This window comes from Canis aureus, chromosome 15, assembly GCF_053574225.1.
Source record: "Canis aureus isolate CA01 chromosome 15, VMU_Caureus_v.1.0, whole genome shotgun sequence".
Lineage (NCBI taxonomy): Eukaryota > Metazoa > Chordata > Mammalia > Carnivora > Canidae > Canis > Canis aureus.
The window spans coordinates 66,456,857-66,469,666 of record NC_135625.1 but is presented as its reverse complement, the minus strand read 5'-3'; the positions used below and the strand labels follow the sequence as shown (position 1 = coordinate 66,469,666).

The window sequence follows — 12,810 nt, the reverse complement described above, 5'->3', positions numbered from 1 at the left end:
CACAAGTTATTTACTTGGCTCTGCTGCTCATGTGGCTAAACTGGGTTTTGAATTAACTAGTGTGAAAACACCTTACATTATTGCTCAAGACTGGCCCTTCCTAAATGACATGTGTGTGCAAGCGTGAGCATGTCAGGCCCTTTGGAAAGGAACATTTAGTTTGGAAATAAAAAAAGCCATCCAGATGTAAGGATGATTTTTAAATGAGTTTTTAAAATTAAAACTGCCATCACTGCTGAGCACTCAGCACTTAATGCACCAGATTTAATAAGCACTTTACATGTACTACTTGTTCATAAAAACTCCATTATTCTATTAAAAAAAAAAAACCCAATTGACACAGATGGAAAAACAAGTTAGCAGGAGGGTCACACAGGTGGAGCAAGGATCTGAACCCAGACTGACTGTCAAGGGGCCACACTCAATCGTGCCTCAGTTACAACAGCTCCACACCTCCACCACCATGTGTCCCCGCACTGGGGACTTCACACAGTAGCTTATACTGAAACCTGGACACCTCTTTCACAACGGCCACTACTAAGCCAGATCTCTTCCATCTGAATGTGTAAAGTTAATTATTTTATCAATCTGAAGGAGGGGTTTATATCCACCTGGTTAATAATTCACAGTTGTGTCAAAAGGGAAGCAGCAAGCCATTAAAGGGAATCTTCCAAAGTTAACAGAGAAATGAAGATTTTAAAAGATGTATTAAAGACAGTATTGTAAAAAAAAAAAATACAGTACTGTCAAAAATAACATTAAACACAATAAAATCAGAGACTAAAATGTTTTCTGATTTAGATGTAAGAACCAACCGTGTTCTAGAAGCTTTTCCTTATTCTCCTAAACACTATTAAAATTAAAATGCCAACAGGGACAAAACCAAGGACAACTTACCCATCTTTTAGGAACACGAGGTACTCCCTATGAGAAATTATCACCTGAAATTACACTAGTAGGAACATTCCATATGCCTCCTGGCGTAGTAGGGTTCATAGGACTACTACACGTTTCAGGGATGATCCAGGGCAAAGAGCCCTGTGACCTTCTGGGGGTGGGGTGGGGGGTGGCAGCAGCAGGGGTCCTCAAAGTCCCCAACAGGTACAGCCTGTGGCCGGTGGGTGATGGAGCCAAGTGTCTAGGAGGCTTTAGTCTATTCATTCTATGGATGAATCTTCTCTTTTCTAGTGTAAGGAATGTAATTGTGAGAAGACATGAAGGGAAAAAAATATCAAGAAATGACATCCGCAATGCCTGAAAGATATCAGAGAAAAGTTCATGGAGGAATTTACTAAACCAAGAGGTTTGTGAACCTTGTTTTAAAAAGCCAAAACAAGGTTCCCTGTGAGAGCTCTAGTGAAAATCTTATCACTTGGATTCATAAATGGAGGCACACATGTCTGCAGTTCCTGTGTGGAAATGGTTAGGCCTGACTGATTTCCAATTACACAGTACTTACATTTAAAGCAGCTTCTCCACATTTTTCAATTGCCGCAAGACCCTGATTATGAATGTGTGTCTCTAGAAGTTTTTTCAATTCTCCTAGGCCATCCTGGATTCTAGATACAAGATTATACATGCGACCCAAATCTGAAAGAAGAAGGTGCCACCATTATACACGGAATAAACTTTACATATCCATTGTACTAAGTATGTATTTATACTGTGATGAAAAATACCTTGAAATAAAACGGTGTTTTCAGATCTAAATAATCAAAAATGTTTTAATTATAGCCAAATATTTTGTCCTTTGTATATGTATATTAAGCTGAAAACAACAATGAAGTTGTCCTATTGTAAAAGTTTATTTTTTCCCTTTAGTATGAGAAACCACCAAAATAACAGAGAAAAAACATCGTTTTATCAGAAAGTGTTTCTGATGCTACCTAAAATTCTCAAGCTTGAGATATTATTTATGTTAGATACATAATAGGCACTCAAATATTTATTTTAAGATTATTTATTTATGAAAGACACAGAGAGAGACAGAAACACAGGCAGAGCGAGAAACAGGCTCCCTGTAGGGAACCTGACGCAGGACCATGACCTGAGCCGAAGGCAGACTCTCAACCAGAGTCACCCAGGCATCCCTCAAATATTTATTTTAAAAAAATGAATACATTTAAGGAGCATTTATGAATATCCATCTCAACTCTACAAACAAGTGAGTCACAAAAGGGTCCCCAAATTAACTACATGTGTGGCACATGGTTAGTTTATGAAGGCCAAAGAAAAAAACTTTTGAACTTCAATCTTTTACTGAGTTCCTAACATGTCCTGGTAAAACCTGAAGGGTAAAAGAAATACTTTTACAAAATACTAGCCTTCACATCTTGAAGAATTTTTTTTTTTTTTTTTTTAATTTATGATAGTCACAGAGAGAGAGAGAGAGAGAGAGAGATAGAGACACAGGCAGAGGGAGAAGCAGGCTCCATGCACCGGGAGCCCGATGTGGGATTCGATCCCAGGTCTCCAGGATCCACCGTGGGCCAAAGGCAGGCGCCAAACTGCTGCGCCATCCAGGGATCCCTTGAAGAATTTTCAAAATAAAAATCCTCAAGAAAAAAATCGGGGGTAGTATCATTTCATGCTGAAGTGTATGCAACAAGTTATATTCCCAGTGGAACTGCAAAGATGCTCTCCCTGCCCCCGAAAGTTATACCCAAAACACTCTACAGAGGCCTGAAATCTACACACAAGGTAAATGCACACTCACATGTTAATCTTTCAGAAAGTGATTGATGTTGGTGATATTGTTACCTCTGAGTCTAGAATTTCAAACAATGTCAAAACTGCAGGTCATAATAGACATGCACATGTCTTGAAAGTCTGAGAGGCTCACCTTCATTTTTGTCAGCATCCAACAAGTTCTGGAATTCTGTGTGGAAAATTTCCAAGTGTTTTTCAATGAGCACTTGCTCACACTTCCTTGCTAGTTCATCTTGTGTGCTTTCATGAAGGTAGACCTGGACCCTTCTCTGTTCCTCGAGCAGACGGGCCTCTGCCTGCAGGAATTAATTCAAGCAAACAGTCTGGGTTTGTTTCTAAAAAATTGTTACGTGAAAAATGGCAAATTAAACTCACAAACCTGCTCTAATAAATTAAGAGAAAAGGGAAGGAGTTCTTTGGTTTTGGGTGAACACCAACCATATTTAAGTGGTCAATGATGTGCTCATTTTCTCTATAGTATATTTCTACCTCCAGCTCCTTTGAAATGACTTACCAAGGTCATCACTATGAGCAATTCAAATGCGTTTATGCTACCTTTCTTCCTTCAGATACATGGCACTTCACCTTTTGGGGGAAATATCTGAGAAACCTACGGATCATCTCTCATACACAGATACCATATTTAGAACCCCTACTTCTGGCCGAAAGCTACTGAAGTCAAGGGTCACACAAATATATTCCCTGAGATGACGACCACATGGAAATAGTTATCAGTAATCATACTTTTTAAAAAAAATTTAAAGAAAAATATGGGCTTCTTTTTTTTTTTTTTGAAAACATGGGCTTCTTTTGCCAATCTGGGTATGTGCCTCTGTAACTAGTGGATTTATTAATCTCGAGTTCTTACAATTCCCTTCAAGGAAGAGAGGAAAACAAAGATGTCATAAGAAGGGCAGCAAAATAAATGAAAGTCCATGTATTTTACAAAGCATCACCAGAAATTTTGTAAAGTATCACCAAGGAACCACTAAACTATGGAAGCAAGGACAAAATTTCAATGATAATCTCAAATTATTCAGGTGATCTGAATAAAAAGAAAAGCTATATTTTGTATTATAAAAGTACCAAACTTTGCAAAATTATTTTATTTTTTTAAAGATAGATAGATTTATTTATTTATTCATTCATTCATTCATTCATTCATTCATTCATTCATTCATGATAGACACAGAGAGAGAGAGAGAGAGAGAGAGAGAGAGGGGCACAGACACAGGCAGAGGGAGAAGCAGGCTCCATGCAGGGAGCCGGACGTGGTACTCGATGCCGGGTCTCCAGGATCACGCCCTGGGCTGAAGGCAGCACTAAACTGCTGAGCCACCCATGCTGCCCTGTATATTTTATTTTTAAAGTGTGTGCGTGTGTGTGTGAGAGAGAGAGAGAGAGAGAGAGAGAAAGAGAGAGAGAGAGACATCAGTAACCTAGAATAGTCAATAAATCTTTTGTAGCTCACATTAGTTTCAATCACACGAAGACAGTGGGATATGTTAACCCAAATGTGGTTTAGGGTTCATTAATCAAAGCCATCCCTATTGCAGAGAAGCCAAAGAGTCTCAAGTGGTTCCACTAAAATATCCCTAAACATCACAGAAAAGGGAACACAGAGGAGGAATTTGCACATCTAGCTCACGATGGCAGCTAAAAGTAGAATCTTAAAGGTTCATGCTCTATCTCAATATTATTCATGAGTTTTGTATTCTATTTCCTGACAATGTTTTAATTTAAACATAATTTATCCTCAAGTTATTAAATAAATTGTGCCACCTTTTATCCTGTGGTTTTGCATATTCTCAGGCATCTACTGGAGGTTCTGAATGATGTATGCGTGTACTACCAAACACTTATAAAAATTATTACTCCCATTTTATAGATGAAGAAACAGAGGACCAGAAAGGTTAAGGTCAACTTCCCAGTAAATGGTTGAGCAGGGATTTAGAGCTAGACTTGTAGCCCAAGGCTATATGCAAGAGAACAGTTCACATGGTTAGATTCCAGTTTTATGCTTATAGATTCTCTGTATTATGGATTTCCAGAAGGTGACAGAAGCTATGTTTGGTTAAGATCCAACTGGATTTGGGACCAACCGTTAAGCCCTCTAGAAAGGAATCCCTGTAAGAGCATCAGGATGCAGGAAGCAGGGTCACATTGGTTTGGAAACATCCAGACCACTGGACATCTTTGCTCTTCAAGCTGTCTTGGCTGTTCCAGGCCTGATTTAAAAACCAGATTTCCAGGGATCCCTGGGTGGCTCAGTGGTTTAGCAGCCTGCCTTTGGCCCTGGGCATGATCCTGGGGTCCAGGGATTGAGTCCCAACGGGCTCCCTGCATGGAGCCTGCTTCTCCCTCTGCCTGTGTCTCTGCCTCTCTCTCTCTCATGAATAAATAAATAAAATCTAAAATCTTTAAAACAAACAAACAAAAAAACAGATTTCCCTGCTTTGGGGGTGCTCATGGAGCTCTGGCCTCACCAGCACATTTCCTTACACCAGACTACGATTACCTCCCCCAGTGTGGCTGACGCAGATGACGGGAACTCTGAGAGTTCCTTGTGCTGCTCCTGCGATGTGTACCCTGATAGGAGACCCCACTCTTGGTTGGCACGCAGAAAAACTAACTGAACCCACTGACAGACACAGAGAACTACTACTCCTCCAAGTGTAATTCTTCTGAAGAGGTCCATTTTTGTTAGTTTTGAGGAATCAGAAATTTGTTTGTCGAGGACCTTCAGCTTCCAGCTTCTAATCACGATCTATGGGGAGATGCAACCAGAACAGCACACATAAACAGGGTGGGGCGCTATGCACTTAGAGAGGTTCCCTGTTGCTCCAACTGAGTTGATCTGCTCACTTACTCTGCGTGCTGAGTAAGTGAGCAGATCAACTCAGTTGGGGGGCTCTGTGGTCACTCCCTGTGCTCTCCCAGTGAAGAGAGAATAAAGGGCAAAGCGGAGATCAGGTACCGTTAGCTGGACTCCCAGGAAATCGTGTACCTCTCAGTCAGGGGTCAGCAAACTAAACACTCCGGGCCAAATCCTGCCTGGAGGTAAAATTTCACTGGAACACAGCGACACTCACGTGTTTAGATGTCACCACGGCTGCTTTGTTCATGACAATGGCAGAGCTAAACGGTTGCAACAGAGACCACATAGAGTGAGCACAAGTCTCAAAATCTGCTACCCGACCCTTTACAGAATGGGTTTGCGGGTTCTGAACTTTGGTCATTCCTCACAGTGGTAAGTCCAGGACACCCATATTCCCAAGGAGAACAAGAAAACAATTACACTAGAACTTTGCCGTAACATACCTAGTACAGAAAAAGATTGATGGTACACAGTTTATGATTAATCCTATATCCTGTAGTTTCAGAAGGACCTGCTTTACTATAAATGTGAGGCTGTACTAGAGATTGTTGGAGAATATTTCAGAAGTGAAAAAACAAGAGCTTAAAGTTTGCAAATCCAGTAATAGGTGTTTCTTAAAAACTTACTTTCTCATTGACACAGGACTGTGGCTCCCATCAGAAACACACAGACACGCTAGGAGAGACAGCTCAGAACACAAAAGTCACATGGCTGTCACAGTTCTGCCCTCAGAGCAGCACAGAGAATACTGAGCCATGGTTATCAGATGAGTTTATAAAAGCTTCTTGGTGCACTGGGTGGAAGCATCTGCACCTGCTATGACATGACAGGACAACAAGGCCTGAGAAGTGACCTGCAAAGAAAGCTGCCTACGTGAAAAGGACTCACTCACTGGAGCGGCAGTAACTACTGTAACTTAGTCTACTCTAAGTGCCATATTTAAGCTTACCTTTTTCATATACTCAGTAACTGGGTTCTGCTGCAAGAATTCAGTGCTCTCCCTGGTATAGAATCTCTCCGTGTCAGCCAAAAACTGAGATTCAAAGGACTCTTTGTACACTGTCAGCGTAGGGCCCTTGGCAAATGCATCGTCTTCATTCAGCCCCAATTCCACTAGAAATAAATAGGAACTATATTTCAATTACCCCAGTTTTTGTTACACTTTACACAACATACCTGGGTGTAGCATTCAGTTTATATTTATAAAAGCTAAATGGAAAATGATAAGGCATAGGGTAAATGTGCTATTCACTGGTACTAAAGTACACGGTTTCAATGAGAGAAAAAGACAGAAGATCCAAGACATAGAAGCAAGTAATTCTGACTCATGGCCAGGCATGCTTCAAAGTTATCATGCAGCTTATTTAAAAAACTTTTGTATTTCTAAAAGCTTAAAAATAATACACATGACATTTATTTTTTAATTGAAGTATAACTGACATACAACAGCCTACTGGTTTCAGGGGTACATCACAGTGATCTGGTATTTGTGTACGTTACTAGATGGTCCCCACAGTTAGGTCCTTATCGGTCCCTTAGAGTTAGTACAATATTGCCTACATTCTCTATGCTGCTCCTTACACCCCATGACTTTATACCTAGATGTTTATAGCTTGTAATCCCCTTCATTGATTTTACCTCCTCCCTAAAGAGGGCTAAATTTAAACTTTCAGAGAAAATACGATCCTCCTAAGTTTTTAAAACACTTCGTTTATCGGTTTCTCAACCTCAATTTTTCAAACCGATAGCAAGATTTCTGTTTATCATTCTGCTCCATTAATGACACTCTATCATAGTGTTATATACAGTAATTCAGTAGACCAGAAAATTATTCAAATGTCTAAATCTTCAAAATTGCCCTAAGGTGCAAAGATCAAACAATTTTTATGATGGGGTAAAATCAAACAGAATCACACTAACTTAAAGAGAATTCTGAGTACCTGTGTAAATTCAAACAATATTCTTAAATCTAAAATATCTGTAAATGAATCTGCTGGGATACTGTTACAACTATCATTTGATACAAAAACTGAATAAATTAAAGGGAAAATATTTACCATAAGACTGTACAACTCCACTTATCAGTCTTGTATTGATGGTTTCACCGTTTCTTTCCTTTTCAATCAGTTTTAAAACAGCATTCGTTACCTTGATAAAGAAAAGAGACGTGTGGGTCATAGACTGTAGTGTGCATATTACTACACATCTCTGAGATCGAGTCCACTGACAATGCAAGACGAGAGATACTCACAGGACATTCTAAAGGAAGGGGGAGACAATGCCTAAGGAACAAACCTGGGGATTTTGAAAGGGCAACATGCACACTCACACAAGCAGGTACCTGTTTATTCAGTGGCCTGAACAGACAATCTCTCCAAGTCACCAATGCAAGCTGGATGAAAAGAAAAAGGAGAAGCATAAAATGTCTATACTTTCACTATGTTTTTCTAAGACTAAAGTCCTAGGAATGAGACTGAATCTCACTGATCAGTATTTCTAGATCATAACGGGGTAAAAATCTATCATTGTGATGAAATGAGAGACACTGACTTGAGTTAACAACTTCAGGAAATATCAGAGTACAGATGTTTATTAGCCTGCATTTCAATAATTAAGATAAAGAGGAAAATCTGGATTTTAGGAGAAAATACATATCAGCTTATAGGACAACAGTGGATTCAACCTCTAACACTGTTCTTTGGCCCAAATTTAATTTCTAACCTAACACACTTAATGAAGGTAATTCCATTTATCATTGTTTCCTAATACTCAGTAAAATAAGTAATAGACAATAAAAAATTAGCAAGTTCTGTATCATAATTGTGGTGATTTATGTTGCATGGATGCATACAACTGTAAATATACCAAAATGGACACTGCATAGATGCAGTTTACTCTCCATGAATCACTCAGATTTCTCATTTTACTTGTATTTTGTGTGTGTGTGTGGGGTGGTGGGGGTGGTGGTGGTTCTTTGAAGGATTTTTAAAAGTTTTTAAAACTTCCCACAGAAAATCACTATAAAAATGTCCCCCACAAGAGAAATGTTGTAATTCATTCACTATTTTTAAGCTGTTTGTTAAGAAAGGTATTTTTCAGAGTATAAGTCAAATTTATAACAATTCACTACTAATACAAATTGCTGAGGAACTTAAACATAAATGCATTCACTCTTATTTTTCCCAAATTTAACCACAGATAAAGCTGGGTTTATGTAAGACTTGTATTTCAGAAAAGATTGTACGTAATAATTTATGTAATGAACTTTCACTGAGTGATATTTCTACGACACAAAAAAGAGACAACATGAAAGCAATATTTAATAAAAAACTATTTTTAAATGTATTATTTTAAAAAATTTTAATTCCAGTATAGTTAACAGTGTTATATTAGTTTCCAGTGTCCAGCAATTCTACACATTACTCCCTGTTCATCACAGTAGGTGCACTTCTTAATTCCCATCACCTATTTTCCCCTTGCTCCCACCTACTTCCCCCCCTGGTAACTATCAGCTTATTCTCTATAGTTAAAAGTCTGTTTTTCGGTTTGTCTTTTTTTGTTTGTTTGTTTTTGGTTTGTTTCTTAAATTCCACATATGAGTGAGATCATATGGTACTTGATTTGCTTAGCATTATACTCTTCAGATCCACCCATTTTGTTGCCAATGGCAAGATTTCATATTAAGAGAAAACTATTTTTAATAAAGTATGAACAATGCATACTCGTGTAATATTAGCATAAAAATAAGATTTCCAAATTAGAAACTATGATATCTGAAAAGATGCTCGGAGGCTAAATATGAGGAAGAACCTCATTTTTGAGGAAAAATGCAACCCTGGGGCATTTGTTTTGAAAATAAATTTTCCCTGTGCAAATTCTCTGTTGCTATTCTTTCAACTCTTCAGACTTCTTTAATGCAGGAGTCAGGCAGGAGGGAAAATGCAATGCCATGGCCATGAACTTCTAGTAAAGATATACTGCACCTTTAAAAATAACTTTTTTCCAAACATTTTTCTAAAGTAAGACAGCCTTAGACAGGTCTAATTTGACTCTGGATAATTTATCACTTTGAGGGAAGAAAGGAAGAGAATTGGCAAGATAAGAAAGAAGGGCCAAAGGTACTCCAGATAAAGTTCAGAGGAACAGAATCCAGAAAAAAATTTTGCTCAATCACTTTAATGTATCAACAATTAAATTAATTTATGTCCTCTGGTGGACATAAAAGGAAAACAATAATGTTCTATAATTAAAAAGGAAAAAAGAATTATTAGGAAAAGAGAAAAGCTTTATATTTCCTGACAAATCATCTCCACCTTCTGGAACTTTTAGAAAATACAATGAGAGATCATTGTGCCCAACTGTTTCACTGTGTCAACTGAAGCTTGAACTGTAAATGAATTCATCGGCTTCACTGGAACAGCACACAAAGGAAACTGTTTCTAGAGAGAGGTATTAATTAGTCTTTGCTAAAATAAAAAGTATGGCTGCCTATCTTATTTCCAAATGGTAACTACAGGACTTAAGAAGATAGAAAGTATGGGTTTCAAAGCAAATAAAAAAATAAGAGCTGTCAAATCTTGAGGTATGCTTGTACTTCTATTTTCTTTATTCTTGAATAAAACACACAAAAAGTTAAATTAGAATGATTTTTAGGAGTCTGTGATGTTATTGCAGGGCACATGCGATATTTCAGGTCAAAGTGGCACCAAGAGGAAATCAACCCAAATCACAAATTCCTACACTGACAACTTTCAGTCTCAAGAAAGCATTTCTAAGTGGAAAAGAAAAGGGCAAGTACAAAAGGCTCAAATCAAAACACTAAATCTAGGAAGTTTTGTTAAAACTATACAACCGAGTACCTTTATGAAGCAACAGTTTGTATAGAAATTGAACTATTTAAATGGTTAAGAGTCTGTCTTGCATCTGTGATCCATTATGTTTTTCTTTTATTAAATTTGTCAATAGTAAAGCAATAAAGTACTGCTATTATACCAACAATCTTGGATATGGAGAGAACCCTATTATGCAGAACTTGACATTTTCATACCACTGGTTCAAGAAGAGTATAGACTGTGCATCTGCTGGCCTGTTCTGAGCGGACAGACCATTCTGTGGTCGAGTCCTACCCTTCACCACTTTACGACATCAGTGGTCCCATCTGACTGCGCGGCAGTATCAGCCAGAGGGCCTGCTGTGACACACTGCTGGGCCCCACCTCCACAGATTCTAGGAAGTCAAGGCCGGGGCCCAGTAATCTGCATTTCTAACAGGTGCTCAGGTGTCCATAATGGGGCAGGTTGGGGGACCACACTTTGGAAACCAATGGGCCTAGGAAGAGCTTCCCTGACTGAAGAAATAAATTAATGAAGATGATATTCAATCATTCAAATTTTGCCTTTTCAAAATCTATTTTCATGGGGTCTAAAAGAACCCCTTGGTTTTTTACTCTGTCCGTAGCGTATTATTTTGTAAAGTGGGAAGGCAGGAGAACATCTCACAGCATAGTCCTCTCCTTGAGCAGTTTCCCAAACCACAAAGACCACGAGGGCTGATCTGTAAAACCTGGGTTTCAGGCTAGGGACCGATCTGCCGGACACAGAGCCAGCATGTGGGCTGTCCAGCGCCAGAACTGGGACAGTTCCAGGCTGACCCGGATGGCTGGTCAAATGATCGCAGAAGAGACTTGTTATCAGTCCATGCAGAAGGGTGGAGGCTGTATTTTAGAATTCCAATTTATTCATCCTTCCCCTTTCCTGCCACAAAATATTTAAGAGTCATTTATTGATAAATTAAAGCAAAAGAAATTAATTACTATTATGAAAATAGCTTAATATTGGTCTAGATTCCCCTACTGACAGGGTGAGGTAGGTATCACTAAGAAAATACACATGTGAAAGGTGTTTAAAAAAAAAATAAAAGAATCTTACAGAATAGATCTCATAGATTCCTTTTCGTCCCTCGTCACATTCACGGCGAACCCAATGTCTATTGAGGTAGGCACAAATTCCATTCAGCACTTTGCTTGAAAATCGGTAATCCTCCCACTGTTGAGTGTAGAACTTCAGTACACTCTCATCCATCAAATCTTCTCCATCCTACAAACAAGTTAACTCAAGCTTTAAGGACTCATTTGTCACATGATGAGTTAAAGATAAAAATTAACTAAAACAAATCTGCATTAAAACACATTTTTGTGTTTGGTTTCAGATGAGCTTTTTATTTTGTATACAAAAACATGCTCATCTGCTTGTGAGAATCAGATCAGAGAGAACTTTAATAAAAACTTCAAACTGGAACTTTTTCATAGTGGTATTAAATATGCACATATGCTCATACAAAGAAACTGGAATTCTCATTTATTTATTTTTACAGAACTCTGAACTGTTAGAATGAGAGTAATTCATTTTTATTAACAAAGGAATTTACCTCCAAATCATCCCTATTTTTGGTATTTTCTGTTAAAAATTAAAATGTCCTATGAACAATTTAGACCATGGGGCCAATACTATTCGATTTTTTAATGCATCTTCCTCCTTCATTAAATTTATCAAAAAAATGATAAATATATAGTTTTTGTGGTAATCTGTTACGTCTCTGTAAAAAATAAAGTATAATGGTGCAATATTTCTTCTTTAACAAGATCTCGAGGGGAAAATCTGTGCATTTACCAAAATTATTTTTACCAAGATTTCCACAACTTAAACCACAATTTTTTTATGTGAAGAAGCAACTTGACATTTTTTCTCAGGTTTTAATGACATCTACAAAGTAAAGTGTACCCTTTAAAAACTGCATGTTTCACTACTATGGATACAGTATACATATATACTGTAGCAGAAAAGCACCAAGGTAAAAGCAGGAGGGACACAGTCCTGCTGGGACCTGAGGCTCCGGGCATGCCACCCCCTTGGCTCAGCCTCGTCTCCCACCAGAGTAAGAAGTCTTGACAAATATGTGGTACACAAATGACCCAAACAAGCCACATGAAAACCTGATCATTATCTTCAGACAATCATGTTTTTGTTCATTTAAATTTACATAAGGAATGAACTATCAAATGTAAAGCTAAGTCACTCTGAATTATAGTACATGACCTTTTAGTTTAAAAAAAAAAAAAAGGCAAAAAAGATCACTGATACAGCACAGCTACCAATACTACAGCACAGCTACCAATACTTTCATACAGTACAATATACTACTAGTGTTCCTCATTTTAATGCTGA

The 12,810-nt window shown here is 38.1% G+C and overlaps 1 protein-coding gene across 6 annotated transcripts in view; it reads right to left on the bottom strand.

Annotated features, from left to right (window-relative positions):
- CUL1 (cullin 1) overlaps positions 1–12,810 on the bottom strand; it is a 95,367-nt gene that overhangs the window by 26,467 nt on the left and 56,090 nt on the right. For all 6 annotated transcript variants that reach the window (XM_077850288.1, XM_077850287.1, XM_077850286.1 and 3 more), the window contains 6 exons: positions 11,515–11,682; positions 7,929–7,979; positions 7,645–7,735; positions 6,537–6,700; positions 2,843–3,005; positions 1,460–1,590 (listed from right to left, as the gene is read on the bottom strand). In XM_077850288.1, coding sequence (XP_077706414.1) covers positions 1,460–1,590; positions 2,843–3,005; positions 6,537–6,700; positions 7,645–7,735; positions 7,929–7,979; positions 11,515–11,682 — 768 coding nt within the window. The remainder of the gene's footprint in view (positions 1–1,459; positions 1,591–2,842; positions 3,006–6,536; positions 6,701–7,644; positions 7,736–7,928; positions 7,980–11,514; positions 11,683–12,810) is intronic.